Source organism: Tribolium madens, unplaced genomic scaffold, assembly GCF_015345945.1.
Source record: "Tribolium madens isolate multiple individuals breed KSU strain unplaced genomic scaffold, Tmad_KSU_1.1 Scaffold_97;HRSCAF=244;Tcas5.2_LG3a, whole genome shotgun sequence".
Lineage (NCBI taxonomy): Eukaryota > Metazoa > Arthropoda > Insecta > Coleoptera > Tenebrionidae > Tribolium > Tribolium madens.
Window position 1 is genome coordinate 7,808,659 of NW_025401069.1, and position 19,152 is coordinate 7,827,810.

The following is a 19,152-nucleotide window of genomic DNA, read 5'->3' on the forward strand; positions in this document are numbered from 1 at the left end:
TCCCCAATCATATCCAAACATCAACCGCAGAAAAAGGGTGAAGGCTCCACTGTTCACAAAAAAGCAAACTCTCCAAACTGCAAATTAATCAAAATTGCTTCATTTCTTGAAATTCCCATACAATTATCCTGACTCGAGGCAATAAAATTCCCAATTATCATCGGAACGTGTCGAAATGAAAAGTTCCTAAAAACGAATCAAGCGTCCGCGTTAATTGGAATATTTCAAAAAGCGCCAAAATATTGATTTCAAATCAAAAACGGATTGTTTGATAAAGAGAACAAAATAAAGTGATGAGCACTCGTGAACATCAAACAGCCAGGTTTTAAATTGAAACGGGATTACATATTTATGTTGCGTGAAATAATTTCAGATCCCTTTGAGTCTTGCAGTTTAATCAAATATCTTTTAAAACAAAGCAGTTCCGAACTAGCAAACACAAAAAGTAGATGAGCGAATAGCATTCACTCGTTGCTTTTGCAACAGAAACAATGATTCGTAAAATGAATTTAAAAAACTGCGTTAAGCTTTGAATGTTGTTGTTACCACACGAAATTAACTATGACGCTTCTAATCTAATATCGTTGATTTTGCGGATAATTTTGCTCTAACGCCTGCAGCTACGGAATTTACAGAAACGCTCCACACGAACGCCATACTACAAAAGCATCAAGCATAAGTAATCAACTAAAGCTGTTATCCTATGAAAATTTAAAGCGTACTGGATAATATGGGTTATTATTGTAACAGATTTAAGACGTAACTTAATAAAGAAGAAAGAATGTGCAGCAAAATGGCTTTTTAAATCACAAAACTTTAATACTCCAGCTTCTCACAAATATCTTTTATCCAAAAATGAAAAAATAATAATATGTGTAAAAAATATCAAAGCACTAATAACATTATTTCACAATTTCATACAAACTATTCTTGTTTTGTAGGCTATCTACCACATCACCGCTTTAACTGCATTCCAATATAAATTACAGTACGAAAAATGTTGATTAAACTATTTGCTCAAATACACTGATATCAATTCAGCTATGGCAAAATATTCTATTAAATAACTAAAAATAACTGTTATCATTCAATATTCAACAGTAAAATACAATTTTTGCTTTTACGCTTAAACTTTTCCCATAACTGTTAAACAGTTAAAAATAGCTATCAATACTTCATTGCAAAAATTTAAAGATAAGCTGATTATTTTATTCGAAACAGGAGATTTGTTAAACTTTGAACGTTATTTTCAAACAAAATTTGTTGAATTTACTTGCTGACTATGAGAAAAGTTACATTAAGTTACAAAAAAAAGTAAAAATCTAATACGAGTCGATTTTTGAAATTATATTATAAAGAAAACATGGAAAAATGACCTAGTAACAAAATTAGTGCTAAATTTATTTGTTTTTCAAGAAAAATACTTTTGTTGTTTTAGGTGTACAATATTTCAATATAATTTTACATTCAAATTAATTTACCTCCAAGATATTGACGGAAGAGAACGTAAATAATGTTTCTCAGCTTTTGAAGCAAAACAGGAAATAATAACATCGGAAAATATCGATGTTTTCTTGAATCAATTACTTTACCATTATCACAACTAAAATCTAAATAACTTGTAATAACATCAACAAAAAACATAGCACTTGTAGATTAGTAAATAAAGCATGATAACATAATATCTTGTTGTATTCTTTTTGGAGCTTGTTTAATGAAAACGAGGATTTCAAAAACTCAAAGAGTGTAAAGAGTGTATACACACAATTAGAGCAACCCATGATGAGACTCTTAAATAACTAATATTTTTTCGGCTTTTTTGTAGTTTAAAAAAAGTCATCAAAATTAGCACAGTTGTGACTCTTTTTAAAAGATTCCAAATTATTATCAGAAATTAAATGTCAACATCTGACACGAACTAGTCACTCCATTTTTTAAATTTGACGACTCTATAATTAGAAATTTCGCCTCCACCTTCGAATAACCTAGAGAAAACCATTAGATCACGAATATCACGATTCAAACCACATCTAAAACATTTTCCCCCTAAAAGAGTTAATAAGATAAATGTTTGGGTGGTAGGCTTTTAGTATTTAATTGTGCGTCACTGAACGATCGGTCTGTTTTTCCTCTCAAGAAAGGTAAAGCCCTATTTAGAATGGAAATGTGCCATTTTATAAATCCTCTATCCCACGTCAATAACCATTAACTTGTCCTAATTTGTTCTAGTAAATTTAAAAATGAGTTGAACATTTATACTTATAGTCCATATAGGTGGGTAACAACAAGAAAAAGTCTGAAAAGGATTTATTGAAAAAAAAAAACGTGCGTTTGTTGCAGACTATATAAAAGATTCATAAATTTCAAATATCAAATGGTTTAATAAATGCAGAGGATTATTTATTTTCTTCCGACTGTAGTATGTTTTTTATCTTAGGAAAACGATAAAATAATAATGTGGGGGAAAAATAAATCACTTTTATTTTGCTTTAATTCATTTTAAATTCACCTTAAATATTTCTCGAGGGTTATTAGGTCTACGAATGCGGGCGGAAAGAAGAGACAAAACTCGTATGTGTTCATAATATTAGTAACCTTTGTCTTTATAGCATTATTTGTGTTTGTTTAATAAAGTTTTAAAGATTAAAATCTTGATAGAAAAAGTTTAAATTCACAAACAACACTCATAAAGCGTCACTCATACAATATATTTAGAATGTCTCAAGACAAAGTTAGTTGGTTATAAATAGCATCCATATGGGGAGGTGCGTAATGCTCACCATGAACTTCGAAGATCATCGTCCGTTGATCATGTTCATTGCTTTATTTTGTCTACTCTTGCTAAATTTAAATTTAGAACAGCTTTAAAGTGAATATTTTATCTATTTTTTTCTGTGATAATAATTTAGTTTCACGCTTCTGGTCGTAAGAATATGAATTATTTATTAAAAAAATTATGTAGGCCATAAGGATTACCGCACTTTCATTGTAATTACGTTAATGTTTTATTATCTCCTCCACTCTGACGAAAAATGAGCTTTTGTAATGTAATTTAAAATGATTGTATTAATAAAAAAAAACTTTGCGGTAATAAATTCGTGGGAGGAATTGAGAAAGCTTACCTTGGAAGATCATAAAATAAAGGAGTACTCCAAAGCTGGCGCTAAATGTGCCTTCCATTTCTTAAAAGTCACTGTCTATTTGTCAAAAAATTACATTTCACAAAATTAATTTGCCACTATAAATAACTATACCGAACTGTTATTACTCACGACACACATAAAAAGTTTGCCTAATGGTAGTTTTTCAAGTCTGAAGATAGTCAAGATGAGGCCATCAAAATTATAGTCGCACTTCGAACAGTTTTTAAAAGTTTGGTGCAAGTAGGAGAAGTCGCGTAAGTTCGACGCTCACCTCCGACGCTCCTTCAACAGTGCCTTCGACGCCGACGACGCGGCTGCTACTGAAACACGGCGTATTCCAAACATTCCAGTGATAATGCTTTTCAACGTGTTCCACTAGGTTGCGCTCGGTGGATTTCGTGCGCTATCGCACAGGGGAATATTATATTCTTTTTCAACAATTTTGCATAAAGTGTAATTTATGGATGGAGAAGTACGAGTGTATTGTTAAGCCGTAATTTTAAATAATATTCGGTTATTATATATTATTACTTGGATTTTTCTGATCTACATTCTTCGAATAATATGCTAAGTCTTCATGGGTTGTCACTCGATGACATTCTGAATTAAACATAAACCTACAGTGTTTTCATCTTATAATGATGACAATTGTTTTGTTTCTTTTTAAAAAGCGTCTCATTTTTACATTTCCTTAAATGGCTGCTTATACATTGTAAAAATGCTCTAAATGTGTTCAGCCGACATTCTTAACTCCATTGTTAGCTAGTTTTAAAGTTTACATACCAACCGCAAGAATTTCCAACGCAAAAATAAAAATACAAGTACCTAATTATTGTCTATTTTTTTTAAACGAAATGGTTTTACATTAATTTCAATATTTCTTATATGTAGTTATAAAAGTGGGAGTTGAAATTTTAACACTCGAAAATAAATTAAAAAAATATAGAAATAATTTGATTTCAAAAATAATGATAAAGTAAATTCTCATAAAAAATTGATTATGATTATGATTTTTTACACCAAAGTTACAACTAAATAAAAAAATACAGATTAGGTAATGGCTTTATTCTCCAGTTTTTTTTAGATTCTGTTAAGAGAATGAAAATGACAGAAAGTCTATTCTTACTAACGACTTCCAGCTATTAAGAAACAGAAATATTAAGCACCACACGGCCGATATGCAAATAAAAAACTTGTCTGATTCGTTGGTTTATATTTTCATATTTAGACAGTTGAAAATACAATCGAGTGTAGAATGTCATAGGTGAGGCTGTGGGGCTAATTAGAAGTGAAACAGCTGGAGTATAAATACATTTTTTTAAGATTTATTTGTAAAGTTTGTTTAAAATTAGGTACAATTAACAATCCGCCTCGTAGAAAAAACAAAAAAAAAAACAAAAAATGTTAAAAACAGAACATTGTTTCCTGGCTTGGCTTTTCAGTAAAGAGCATAGTTCAAATTTCCAGCGTTCTAAAAATCAAACGCTTACAATGGTCACAAAGAAACTACAAGGTAGCTAAAGTGTCCTTGCATCTTGACCAATAAAAAGTATCTCGAAATTCTGGTCACGAAATTCTTTTTTCCTGAAACAATTTATCAAGGAAACATTCCTTTTTAAATTTTCCGCTTATTAAGTTTTTAGAACAAAAACAATTTCAGTTTAACATTTTTATATATTAAACAACAAATTTTGCAGTAAAATAATAAAAATGGATCATAAAAATAAATTTTCTGTGAGAAAAAAATGTATAACCATTATCTATTTATTTCTCTTTTCCATTTTCGTAATCCAGTGATTCAATTAATAAAAAGTGGGCGTAAGAAAGCAACAAGTTAAAAAGATTGCGTTACAGAATCGATCCCCTTTTAGCTTCAAATAAGTAAAATTCATTTAATGTACTCTTGTTCACTTAAGAGATTAATTATTTTTTGTTCGTAGAAAAGCATGTATGTATTTTCTTCTAAGCAAACAACACGTTTTTGTTTATATGTTTTGTTTCACCGAATAGAGAATAAACCGAAATTGTATAGTATAATTAATTTTAATTTGGTCCGTCCTACAGTCTACATAAGTTCTTTTTAATTTTGTGATAGAAATTCTTGCAATTTTACAACCATCAGTCATCGCTTATATTTATAAACTAAAAACTGTAGTCCTAGCATTCTAAATTTGACGTCTGTTTGCCACACAAATTTAAATTTAATCTAAAATGTACAAAAATTATATAAGACAATAAAATTTGCAAAATTAGACATCACAAACATTTTTTAAATAAATAATAATTTTTTAAATATACATTTTTTTCTGCATAATTATCACAAGTTGCAGTGTATTATTTGTTTTTCTTTATTTTTTATTAGGAGGTAAGATCTATCGCATTTACTGCACAGCTTTATTTATTCCTGTGTAGATACTTCCGTTGCAAAGCAAAGCAAAGCGCCTATTTCGTTCAGCACTACAACTGTATTGAAGTTGTATTGACATATAACCCGCTTTATTTTTTTTAAGAGGCACCAGATAATGCTTAAAAAATATCGAAACTATAATTCATTATGTACATACGAGTAATTACACGTACTTATTTAATCATATTTATATAAATAACATTTAAAAAAATTTTATCTTAGGATTTCTGTTGATTCATTACTATCATGTATAGTAAATAAAAAATAAAATATTTTTTAATGATTAAATTTATATTTATAATATCCAGTTTGGTGGTCTCTAACGATTAATGAATTTAATTAAAACTTACCTTTTCCATTAGAAATTTTAAGATATTAAATTTATCTTAGTATATAACAAAGTAATAAATAAAATAATACAACAATAGCTTATAATAGCACACCGTTTGGTTTTATTACATGCAGTTTCTCATAAACGTAAGTTTGTAATTTGTTCTTAGTGGTTAAAAGCTTTTGGGACACACAATTTGGATGGTTCCTACTATTTTATATCTTCATTTTAACAAACACGAAATTATAAATTACAAGTAACTTGATAAAAAATAGATATCTAAATAGAAAAGAATTTAATAACTAATACAATAGAATGCTTCAAATTAATTTCGAAATCAGTCGAGCAATTCGGTATATGTATCTACATTATAAAACAATGTCATATTTAAAGTTTTAGGTTGCAATAATTGTTATATTCAAGTGCTAAACATGTCGAGAGTTCATAAACATGTGTATTGCAACAAAATTAAATGAAATACTTTTCACAGTAATTACATAAATCATTGATCATATGCAAAAGAATTAGAGTTGATATCAAAAATTCAAAAAATGGTACAATACTCATACCTTTTAATTCTAGATCAACAAATATTTTTATTGTAAATTAAATTCATTTTCTAATTTTTTTTTATAAACTTCACCAAACAATAAAATTATACATTCCATATCAAACTCTATCTGTCTGATTTTTTCATATTTATTACAACTCAAACACTATCTAATTAAAAATAGGTTAAACATATTTTACTTATCGTAGAAAATGTAGGTATTAAATCTACACAAAACTTTTGAGTTACGTCTTTTCAAAGAATTCATATGTCATGATATGATGTCCTATGAAAGATAACAAATCTTTCATAAAAATTAAAGAACAGCTCCATTGGAAAATATAAAACTGTCAATGTCAGGCTTGATAGCATTAGTTATTTCTCAGCAAAATACAAAAAATACTAAACAAAATAAAGATCGTGACTACATTTTTTTTTAAATACCTTGTATACAAACATTAGTGTTATTCTTTTATGATTATAATAATAATAATCGTTGATAAAGAAGTATTAATTTTCTTCAAGATTTCAGATAAACATTTATTAGATTATATTCACTTCGTAGACTTGACTCTGGAGAAATTTACGTCAAAGCCACAGTTATTTACTATGCAAATTAAATGACAACTTAATTCGAACTATATTTTAATTCTGAATTAAAAGTTTAATTCACTTTCTCTAAATCAGCCCTAAATAAAAGAAATAGTAATGTTATGTATAAGTTGAAGGCAAAATCAACGTTTCTTTAAAAATTAATATGTTTGTTTTCGCCGTTTTGGTGAGATTGAAACTTTCACATAGAATCTAAAAACCTCGTATCATTTGTTATCTAGGATTTGTTTCTTTGAGCCCTAACATAATGTATAATCACATAGACAAAAAGTTGGAAACGTCAACTAAAGACGCAATGACATAAGTCTGATCTTGATAGATGAAAAGGTCTTTTACAGAGCCATTCTGAATCCTTAATATTCGGAATGCTGCTAGAATCGCTAGCCGGAAGAAACGTGTTGCCCTACACAGATATTTCATTCTGAGGTAAAATTAATCCTGCAGCGGGTGGGCGATATCCGAGAACTGAAACTGATAGAGCTCTCTAAGGACTCTCCTAGTATTCTATCTACAAGAGTCATCGCATTTATGCAACAATATTCGCCTTTATTTACGATACTTGTATTTTAGTTCTTTTTAGAACTTTTTTTAAACATGGAAAAAGCTATCTGCGTATATTGAAGCTTCCAGTAGTCTCGAATTGAAGTGCTGAATAAGTAAAAGAGGAAGCACATTTTAACGAAGATAAATTAGTGTGGAGACTACGTTTTAGAGGAGATTCACTGGATTTGTCCATTTCGAGCGTTTCGTTGCGAACTTGCGTCTTTAAATAATTATAACGTTGTGATAAAATTAATTAAAGACATTTTCAATTACCTCGTTTTTTCTTTCTTTGAGGTTTGCAAAGATTAATGTAAATGTTAATTAAATCCAAATATTTTGAAACAAATGCTTTAATTTAAAACAGTATCAATTAATGAGAGTTATTAGAATCCTATATTCAATTTTCTACATTGACTGAAGTTGTTAATTGAAAGTATTATAGATTTATATTTTCGAATGTTTTAACTAGTAAGGGGTGTTTGAAAGTTGAAATAAAAGTTTAATAGTAAACGAACCATTAAATTGAAAGTTAATAATATGACATTTGACACCTCGCTGGGCGTATTAGAAAAATTGTTCACAACACACTCATAGTCACCCTAACTATAAGGCACCAAATTTTAAAAAAAACACCCGTTATATCATTGTTTTTTGTCCTTGTTTATAATAATAGGTAGCAAAGCTATCCATGAAAGTTTGATTGTGAACGAGTCATCGTATTAAATGTTTGCATATTAATCTGTCTTTAATAATTGTGGTTCGTTCACAACACACCCATAGTCACCGCCAACTAGGACGAAAAATTAAAAAAAAAACCCGTTACCATGAGATCAAAAAGCTAGTGACGTAGAAATTTAGAACGTGTGTTCGCAGAAAATAAAATGTTTTAAAGACAAAAGAAAAATTTTAAAATTACGATTGCAGTTAATTCTGACCGTGGTTGTATGGATAAACATCGAAAACATTTGATTTAAGAATGCTTTGAGAAATTTCATAAAATAATGCAACTGGCTTGTAGATCTGTATTTTAATTTTTATAAAAACTTTTTTCAACATCTAATTATTAGATAAGAAGTAATAACAACATCTCAACTTGTGCGACTACTTGATAGAAAGACTTTTTGATAATTTTGTATTTAAATGTAGGTACACGCTACACTTAAATTTTGCTAGGCATATTAAACAGCAAAAAAAAAAAGAAACATCAAAGCCACTTCGGTTAAGTTAGAAAAATCTTTATGATTAGCTCGGAACGCAACTTTAAAAAAAATATTAAAACAAACTACTGGTTAAAAAATAATTTTATTTAATTAGAATTCATTTTTAGATCATAGTCTTTAATTAAAAAATCTGGTGTAAACATCACACGACTTTCCTTATCCCACTTATCTGGAAAACATCCTTACCATGGACGTCGGAAATCCGAGTAGCACACCCAACGTTTGCGTCAGTGCCACCTGCTGGATTACACGCGAAATAGTAAAGTTGTTCGAGTCTAGGGTGCATTTTTTTAAGTTTGGCACCCATTATTATTTTTATTTTATCACATTTTACTGTTTAATAAGATATATTTCATGAGAATACAAATTATTTAGAATCATGAAATATACCTACTCGTACCTTATTAAACAGTAATAATAATAACTTTGATCTATTTCGCGTGTAATCACTAACGCAAATGTTACACTAAATTATTGTCGTTATTAGGATGTTTTCCAAATAAGTAGGATAAGGAAAGTGTTTTTTTTGTAAATTAGTTAGTTTTCGAAAAAAACGCTTGGTTCCATACTTTTTTATTCACCGTGTATGCGCGACTAACGAAGGGTTAAATTTTCTGTGCTATTTGTTATCTAAAAACTTGTTTAATGCATTTGTTTGCTTGTTTAAATAGTTCAAAACAAAAATTTAAAAGAATGCAGTTTTTAATAAATGCTTCAGAGAAAACCAATTAGAAAACTGACATCAAAGCATATTCTTTATTTATAGTTTTTTATTTTTATTCCAAGAGAAGCAGAGTTTTTGTCTGAAACACTCTTAATTACTTTATTTGTTGTGGCCAATTTAAATAGGATACGGTCCTGAAGCTTAACTCAGTGCTGGTAGTGCTATCTATGGCGCAAAGCGAAAACAAATGGTAACAGTAAGCAGCAGTAATCTTTGTTACCGAGGGAGCGCAAAACTGTCAATACAACAGTGAAATGACAAGAGAAAAATAAATTGATATTTTACATCTTTTCGCTCTGTTTATCTTTATAAGGAAATTAGGGGCATATATCAGAACTTTTCTATTTTCTCCAATAACATTCCACCATGAACTACTAGTGGAGGTAATCTTGAAGGTATGTTAACGAAAAAACCTGGTGCGTAAATTGATTTGGAAATTTGTCAATGTCCAAATACTGACCCAAGTGTCAAGTGATTCATACAAGGTTAATAATTAATAATGTCAAAGTTCTTACAAATGATGCAAATCACTAATTTTTTGAACGCAAATTGTTCTATTACCATCTAATTTATCACTAGGTATAAACATTTACCCACATTGTTTATAACTTTGTTTGAGGAATGTCATGCACTCTTTATCTACTCTTTTTGATAATTTCACATTTTCATCCTGTTCGCCGTACTATCAATTCGTGCTTATCTTTAAACTGATATGTTGATGTCTGTGTTTTCCCCCAGCAAAGTTACATCTAATTTGTTTACTTTTTGACCTGTCCACAATGATGTCTTGTGTTAGTGAGGGTTCCAGCATGGGATCTGTCTGGAAACGACTTCAGAGAGTGAATAAACGTGCGGCAAAGTTTCAGTTCACGGTGTCATATCATCAGCTCGCAGTAGAATTCACCTCAAAATGGCAAGTATATATTTATTTTTTGATTGCAGTGTTTACATTTCATTAAGCTTCTCAAGATGATTTATGAGATATTTGAAACCCTATAATGGGGACACTTCGTGCTTTGATCAACCACAGTTACGAGCGAAAATCAATAAGCCAAACAAGGTTACATAACCAGCATAATGCAGCAGCAATTATTATTTTCTTTAATTAGACCAACTGCACTTCCTCCAGGAACAAAAAATTTCAATGCAGTCACGCTTATTTCCTGTTTTACTATCTGGTCAATGACATGTCATGAATATTAATTTAAGTCCCTACAGGTTTATTCTTCATGCTAAATGAATATCATTACTTTATGTTTTAGGCAACCCCACAAACTGTCATTGGTATGGTCACGTAGGTCTCGCAGGGTGGCTTCCGCCCCAATGGCATGGGAGCCCACTCTTCAAAATGCTTACAAGGGTTTAGTGGTTTGGCCCGTGCCAGAAAATCATCAAGTAGCTATTACTTTATTTAGGGATCCTAGAACTTCGGAGTTAGAAGATAAAGAATGGTCATTTATTATAGAAGATGTAAGTTTTTAAAGGAAATAGATTTTAATACATATTTTATTTAAAGAAAGATAAATAATTTATGAATTTGGCTAACGCCAAGGCTATATCTAACTCTATTGTTGGTGATAGATTAAATTAAATTAAGTAATTGTTTTGCTAAAAACAGTATTTGCGTCTAGATGAAGAAAACTGTGTAGACATAAGGTTTTTATGTGTGCAAACATTAATTAATTTTGTTTCAAACAGATTTTTTGTTGCAGATTTAATTTTTATTTTTTGTTAAAGTAAATTTATTATAGAGTACTAGATTTTTTAACTGAAACTAAACGTATAATTCATTCTTATTGAATACTGAAACTAATAAACAAGTTTGTTAATTTGAAAACATGATATAGGTGTTTATAATAACAGGAAAACAGTTTTCTTATGTTTCAATGTATGCTGAATTTTTTGTTTTATAAATAATTAGAAATTTTGCTTACAAATTAAAAATTCGTTTAGAACCCAAAACGTTTTTGAATTCGGTTTCTTATTATTTTTTTCTTATTATGTGTTTCTTATTATGTGTGTGTGTTTTCTAGCGATAAAAAACTTAGTTACCTATTTTGTTTAATCTTTACTTAAAATTTTGATACTAAACTGGGCTCATATTTTGTTGAGGACATTCTTGTAAAATTAACCTGATATGATAATTGATAACTCTATTATTTTGTGGTTTAGACTTTTATAAAGGTGTTGAATTAAAGATCAATTTCTTAATTTGTAACCAAAAAAATCGCTTGCTTAATAGGTTTTTTAGAAGAAAATTTATACTTGTAATAATGAATTGAGAATTTAATATTTCCGAATTTATAGAGTTTTCTTTTACTGTTATTTCATTTCTGTCTTTCACTTACTCTCAGTTTGTCTTATCTTCTTTTAATATACAAAAAAAGTGAAATATATTTACACAACCATTTATTTTTGATTCTTAAATGACTCAAAATAGAAATTTCACAAGCTACAACACAGTCTAAGCTTTTCGTCAATTTTGTTATTTTGCGTTATTCACTTCATCGATAATTTGAATTTAAAAAAGTGTATTTAGTACTCAGTTATTACGTTAATGAAAGCTTTGTACGAGATTTTTTAACTTTTAATTGTTTCTCATTATTTACTTTAAGCAAGAAATTGATTAACAAAGAAAGAAAAAAGACAAATATTTTATTGTCACGAGAGTAGAATACAGTTTTGTCTATGATGATTTAAACCCAGATTCATGATTCAGTTGTGATTACAATTTTTTACGAATTCCTTACTCATGCAGTTTAAGTCTGAGACGAAACATGTTTTATGTTAATTATTATTTAACTAAATTCTAATCACTGTACATTTGATTATCATTAATAAACACTTACGACTCATGTCTAAAAATATCTTTGAAACTACATATTTATTTATGTGAGAATGCATTTTTTACAATTGTATTAATTTTGACTTGAAAGGTCCCAACGACCGGAAAAAGACGACAACTTGCCGTTGCACATGTCAATATGCGAAAGTATGCCAGCATCGAATCAACTCACTCAGAATTACAAATATCGTTTAAGACTACAACAAAGAAAATTACTTCCGCCAAACTTGACTGCACTCTATCTTGCGTTCTTTTACGAGAAGGAAAAGCGACGTGAGTTGTGATTTACGAGACGTTTATTGGCTATTATTTTACGTATTTTTGTTACCAGGGATGAAGATATGCAGTCAATGGCGTCTCTAATGTCTGTAAATAATAACAGCGATGATATTGCCGCATTAGAAGATGTAGAAGACGACGATTTCTCTCTATGTCAGAACGATAATTCGGTCAAAAGCAGTATTAACGAAGTGACCCAACATTTACAACAAATGACAAATAGTTTGTCCGGGTCTGATTTCGCGAGTACTCCAATTAGTGGTTAGTTATAGTTTAATTGATTGAAATTTTTGTTAAAATTTGGTTAAGTTGCAAGTATTCAATCGTTTTCCCGAGACGATAAAACTCCGACAGCCGAGAATTTTTCACCGATTTCGGAAAAGCCCAAAGTTTCCGGGGTTCCACCACCTAGATTTAGCGATTTTGCCGAGGATGATGTCGACCCGTACTCAGAACAATGTACTGAATTGTTAGACAAGTTAGATGCGTTAGAGGAAGATGGAGAGAGTGAGAGTGTGACGAGACCTAAAAGTGTAAATTTGAAATTAAAACCTTTAGAATTGAAGGAACATATTGATTTACCAAAGAATCAACCACAAAAATTGACAACTCCAGGTGATCAATAAATAAAAAAATTTTTCTTATTAACTTCTTTGTATTAGGTCAAGATTTACTGGAGTGGTGTAAAGAAATGACGAAACATTATCCTGGAGTTAAGGTTACGAATTTGACGACGAGTTGGAGGAACGGAATGGCGTTTTGTGCCCTTATACATCATTTTGAACCGAACTTAATGTAAGTGATCAAATGGTGCCAGAATTTTTTCTAATTTTTTTTTATAGTGACTTCAATTCTCTTTCACCCCACGATGTGAAAGGAAATTGTAAGATAGCGTTCGATGCCGGTGATAAGTTAGGAATACCGAGGGTGATTGAACCTACTGATATGCATATGTTGGCAGGTTGGTTTTGTTAAATTATTAATAAAAATATAGTTAAGAGGGGATTTTAGTACCTGATAAGTTGGCAGTAATGACTTACTTGCACCAGCTGAGGGCACACTTCACGGGTCATCAATTAGAGGTGCAACAAATCGGTAAAACTTCCGAGGAAAGTAATTATGTCATTGGGAAATTCAACACTGATAAAGATACAGATATTACAAAACAAGTTTTTGGTCAAGAGATTATTAATTTAAGGAAAGCGAAGCAGAATCAACAGGTAGTAAAGCATGTCAAGGTCAAACGTTATCAAAATGAAACCGTTTTGTTATGTTTAGTTAAATAAATCACAAGATTCTAAAAAAGAGAAAGAGTTAAATCAGACAAATAAGGAAATTAGTCAACATCAAGATATGAAAATCGCCGCATCGAAATTACAGCTTCCGTTGAAAATCACCAATGAGCCTGCAGAAACTCCAAAAGAATCCAAAGAAAAATCCCCGACTGTTGTTAAAGACATGAAAGACATTATTTTGTTTGGCTCTAAAAGCATTATGAGTAAAGTAATGTCTTCGCCTTCGAAAGACAAAATTCAGGTCAAGAAGCCGGAAGTAAAAAAACCGCTTTTAATGACACGGAGAGAACTCACAGATCCTTTCGGATCTGATGATGAGGAAGAAGTTACTGATAATAAAGTCATCAATAGCAAAGTACCTGAAGCCGATGAGATGAACGGATCTGGCGATCATAAAATTAAAGATAAGGAAAAGGAAAATCAGAATGATGTGTTTTCGGATCTTCCCAAGCCGAACGCGGTGAGTTTTAACAAGAGTGTTTTTAAGTTTTTTGCAAGTTTGGTTTTTTGCATTTATTCGAGACCATTTGAATCACTTTTGATTTGAGTTGCCTAATTTCACTTTGACAGTTTATGCTTTTTAAATCTGCAGAAACAATCTTGAGTTATCGAAATTTGTATTTGCAAAAATAACATACAATAGTTAATAACTAGTTTTAGAACAAAAAAGAGATAAAACGTTCTTGGATCGAGTTTCAAAAATTATTCACTTATAGTGCAAAAGACTCAGAAATATGTTCAAACGTTGTAGATACGCGAGAAAGTTTTTGAAAAAATTTGTGTATGTATGAATATATTGGATTATAGGAGAGAAAATGTCGGCGGCGTGGTAGTGTTGCGGGGTTCGAACCCCGGTAAAGCCAACAATTTTAAGGTAGATACTAAGATGCGCAATGAATTACTGAAAAAGATGACTTTTTAACTGAAATTTATCTTACAAGTATTTTCGTGTGTGTATTTAAAAGAAAATTGTTTGAAATTAGGCTTCTCGCATTGTTAATTTAGTACACCACTGCTCGTTCCAATGCATAATTTTTCCTATCACCGATATTATTTTTGAAAATATGGAACGTCCTCTATTGTTAATACAGAGTCAGTGGGGCAGTGTAATGATTAGGAGATATGCTAATAAATTAACATTTTGCTGTGAAGGTTTGGCTTGCAATTAAAATGTTTTTGACGCGTGTGCAGCAAATACTTATGCGGCATTCAGAGCAAAGAGAACGTGCCAGGCAGTTGCTTGAACAGGCCAGAAAAGACGCTTCCATCACCACTTCCCCTACTAGGGTATGTAGCTTTTTTCTAGCCCTTCTCATCTTGCTAGTTTGTCATTATTATACCATTTTTAATTTTTTATTCTACATTACGTTATTTTGATGAAATTATTAAAATTTTAATCCGATTTAACAGTCTGAAGAAGAAAGACAAGCGCAACTGCGTGAAAGAGCAAGGAAAATACTGGCCGAAGCACGGAGAGGTTCTACGCCACAAACTGAGATTATTCGGCTGAGTCCAGACTCGGTTAAAAACTTTTTAGAAAATGAAGAGAAGAGTTTGAATGAAGGGAATGCAAATTTTGAACGTCAAAATAGCACCGGTAGATAAAAATTATTTCTATTTGAGGTCAGCGAGTATTTAGGAATGTTTACAGGTTCTGAAAAGAACGGTAATGTCTATTCTCGTAAGGATAATTCGGAAGGGAATTCAGAAAGATCTAGTCCTAGTAGTAGAGAAAGGATTACTCCAGATAAGTTACCAGACGAATTAGGGTTAAAAGAAGTGAGTTGAGGTAAAGTTTTGTTAACTTTTTTATTAATAAAATTAATTTTGAAGATGGGTATTGATGTACATAATTGGATTGATAAAGAAATGGAAGATTTAGAGCGCGAGCAAAGTGCCATAGATGAACAGGCGGCTGTTCTAGAAAAACAGTTGCGACTAGTAATGGAATCTGCAAATAGTAATGGAGAGGAGGAGGAAGCTCTTATGGCCAAATGGTTTATGTTTGTTAATAAGAAAAACGCTTTACTTAGAAGGCAAATGCAACTTAACATATTGTAAGTTGTTTTTAGTTTGTGTTTTACATAATTTTTAATGGAATGTGTTTAGAGAGAAAGAAGCCGATCTAGAGACGAAATATAAACTGTTAAATAAAGAATTGCAGAAGATCGCATCGATCGAAGATTGGAGAAAAACGGAAGAGCAAAGAAATCGCGAGCAAATGTTGTTAGATGAACTTGTGCAAATAGTTAATAAACGAGATGAGCTCGTTCATCATTTGGACAATCAAGAAAAAGCGTAAGTAGTAATTATTTGTTGCCTTTTAATGTTGCCGGTTTTATTTTTACAGAATCGAAGAAGACGATTTAATAGAACAAGATTTATCACAGTTAGACTTACAACCGAAGGAAAAATGCGTAATTCAGTAATTAATTTGATATTTAAAAATTATAAGTTTCTTAGTTTTGAAAAACACCTACAAATTATTTTGTAATTTTCGTCAAAACTGCTTCAAATTACAAATATGAAATGGTGCTTTTATGTGATATTTTATTTAGAATTAATAAGCAATAGAAAAGAAAGCTTCTCTGATTTAACGATGTTTACGAAATAATTTGTTTAATCTCGAATAACTAATTTTTTGTTGTAAATTATTAATTCATTATTTTAATGAATGTTTTTATTTTAATAAAAAGACAATTTTGTTTTCTGATACGATTCAAAAACATTTGCGAGTATTTAAGTCATATTTATTTAATTGTTGTAAATGTAAGAAACACATTTCACTAAGGATTGGATAATCCGAATTAAATGATCTAAATGGGCTGTAAACTACGCCATCCACGTGGTAGTGCAATATAATAAGAGACATTTTTTTTGCTACGTTTGATTAGGATTGTAGCATGGCTTTAGTTAAAAAGCGATTATATTGGTGGTCATATTTTAATGGTCATGCATTCTAATATTTATATTTACAAACTTGGTTGTAACAATCGTTGGATGTGAATAGATTACGCTATGTGTACACTTGTACGTAATTACGTGATTTGTGTTTACCTATCGTCCTACCATTAGCTTAAAATTAGCATTAGTGGTTGTAAAATAACTTTTTTTATTGATGTATATTTATTTATAAGGTAATTGATTAATTAAGTTAATGTAAATAAACTTCAAACTACTTTTTTGTTTTTTTATTTCCAATATTGTTATATGTAATAAAAAAGATTCTTCATTGCATTTGAAACTCAACAGAAATTTAATGTTTGTTGTTTTTTAATACACCATCCCAAAATTCGTGACGATGCATTTAAAATTCAAACAAAAACGTCTAAATAGTAATTCCTCAAACTCAGATTAAAAAAAAATTAAATCAGTCGTTTCTTCATATGCAACTGGGGAAGTGCTGGAATTATTTTTAACATTTCTATATTTTATACCATTACATTTTTTGTAGTATAATATGATAATTTTAAAAAAAATGTGTTGTCACGGTACAAAATTTACGTTGTTTTATTAGTCAGTCAATTTTGACCGGTGTAGGAGGCCTAGGGTCCTTCTAATGCTTGGGCAATTCACCATTTTAAGTAATTAGAAACAATAAGTAACAATTTTTCGACTATTTCTTTATACAGGGTGATTTTGAGGTATATGTAAATATATTTTAAGAGGTGATAGTAAACCTCAAAAGAAGTCAAAATAACTCAACTCTCCTTATCCGAATGTTTATAATTTGTTCGTCGAATAAATTTAAATTTCTGGTGCAGCCTTGTATTTCACCAACTCAAATTGTAAACAAATATGATCTCTGAGGTTAGTTCTTTAAAATTGTTTAAAAGAAAGATAGTCAAAATCAGCAAAAACAGACACAGAAAGAAGAGTCTTCATTAAAAAAAATTCATAAAACGGTAAAAATTTTTGATTTTGTTTGTTGAAGATCACTCAATTTCATTACCTCAAATGTTACCTATTGCTAGCAATGTAAACTTTGGGATAAAGGACTCGAAATGTTCAAAATTCGTTTATGTTTCATTATTTTGATATTTTTTTCGACGCCAATGTGAAGGTTTCACTCAGAAACTATAAAGATTCAGATAAGGCAAGTTGAGTTATTTGATTTCTTTTGAGCTCTACTATTGCTTGATAAAATATTTGCACATGTTCTACAATGTATGGGGTTGCCTACCTTCTCGCAACTTTTAAATTGTTCTTTTACATAAATGATGTGCTTGTTGTTCAAATATTACCGCTTTATTTAATAATCATTTTTTTCTGCTTTCACGAGCTAGTTTACATTAAAAATATTGAATTTTAAATTATTAATACATCCTTATAATGCTCTTGTATTTTGGAACGATAAACTTTTCTGAGGACCCTTTGGGCTTTCATACGGAATCACATGGAATCTATAACAGTGGCAAAATGGGCGATCTCGATTTTTACAACAAAATTGCGGGAGCTATTAAATTCTTATTTGAGAGAAACAAAATGCAATCCAAAATACAAGAAAATGTTGAATGTATCACGTGCATAATTGTCGATAATGACGCACAGAAAATTAAATGCTTTCCTAATGTTGGGCTTCAAACATTTCTTTGGGTCATAATCCACTTATCATGCTCTTGGTATATTAGTATTATTAAATTAATATTTATTAGATTTTTTACTGAGCACATAATAATAAATGCGTTCACCGTATCTAAAAGTAGATTTGGCTTATTAGAGTTTGCTTTTTTAAATATAAGTATTTTTTATAACTTTATTAATGGTTACTGACCCCTGATATTGATGAATAGGAAAAAGGAGTGGATTTTTTTTATTTACAACTGGTGTGTTAATAACCATCTTGAATTCGATTGTTCACCTAACGTTTTTTTCCTTGTATTACCAGTATAATCATAGAAAACTAGAAAAGTGAAAACTTAAAACATGTTACTGACAAATTAATAAATCCATATTTTCTCGTGAACCGGTGAAAGCAAATCGAATATTTTTAAAACACAGTACCAAAACATTTTGATCATACAGCAATAAATATAAGAAATGACTTGGAGCAATGTATCGAATAGCTTTTTCGACAATTGTGAAATACATATGTATAAAATATTGCACAAAAAATTACATCATTTAAAATAGAAAATAGTTTTTTTTAATAAACTGCCACACTAAATCAATAATGTCAGTGTTGCCGCAGTAAAAAATTAAA

The 19,152-nt window shown here is 30.1% G+C and overlaps 2 protein-coding genes across 7 annotated transcripts in view; one reads left to right on the forward strand and one right to left on the reverse strand.

The window, feature by feature from the left end:
• LOC123014409 (irregular chiasm C-roughest protein) overlaps window positions 1-3,454 on the reverse strand; it is a 126,491-nt gene extending 123,037 nt beyond the window's left edge. For both annotated transcript variants that reach the window (XM_044413507.1, XM_044413506.1), the window contains exon 1: window positions 3,123-3,454. In XM_044413507.1, the coding sequence (XP_044269442.1) occupies window positions 3,123-3,180 (58 nt within the window). In that variant the 5' untranslated portion in view covers window positions 3,181-3,454. The remainder of the gene's footprint in view (window positions 1-3,122) is intronic.
• Window positions 3,455-9,765: 6,311 nt separating this feature from the next.
• LOC123014072 (EH domain-binding protein 1) lies at window positions 9,766-17,129 on the forward strand. 5 transcript variants are annotated; one of them, XM_044412942.1, is made up of 16 exons: window positions 9,766-9,925; window positions 10,327-10,443; window positions 10,793-11,000; window positions 12,467-12,648; window positions 12,707-12,915; window positions 12,964-13,269; window positions 13,317-13,449; window positions 13,497-13,615; window positions 13,666-13,874; window positions 13,933-14,409; window positions 15,102-15,236; window positions 15,360-15,546; window positions 15,589-15,728; window positions 15,783-16,006; window positions 16,059-16,247; window positions 16,300-17,129. In XM_044412942.1, exons 2-16 carry the CDS (start codon window positions 10,340-10,342, stop codon window positions 16,376-16,378), a joined length of 2,901 nt encoding a protein of 966 aa, XP_044268877.1. In that variant the 5' UTR covers window positions 9,766-9,925; window positions 10,327-10,339; the 3' UTR covers window positions 16,379-17,129. The 5 variants fall into 5 exon arrangements, with proteins under 5 accessions (XP_044268877.1, XP_044268879.1, XP_044268881.1 ...); XM_044412944.1 differs by having other exon boundaries at window positions 15,141-15,236; XM_044412943.1 differs by lacking the exon at window positions 9,766-9,925 and adding an exon at window positions 9,984-10,109.
• Window positions 17,130-19,152: the final 2,023 nt, after the last annotated feature.

Excerpts from the sequence above, each read along its gene's own strand:
- LOC123014072 (XM_044412941.1), top strand. The coding sequence starts at position 10,310 with ATGATGTCTTGTGTTAGTGAGGGTTCCAGCATGGGATCTGTCTGGAAA. Across the intron at positions 12,916-12,963 it reads CGCGAGTACTCCAATTAGTG|TTGCAAGTATTCAATCGTTT; the intron begins GTTAGTTATAGT and ends AATTTGGTTAAG. Across the intron at positions 13,875-13,932 it reads AAGCGAAGCAGAATCAACAG|TTAAATAAATCACAAGATTC; the intron begins GTAGTAAAGCAT and ends TGTTATGTTTAG.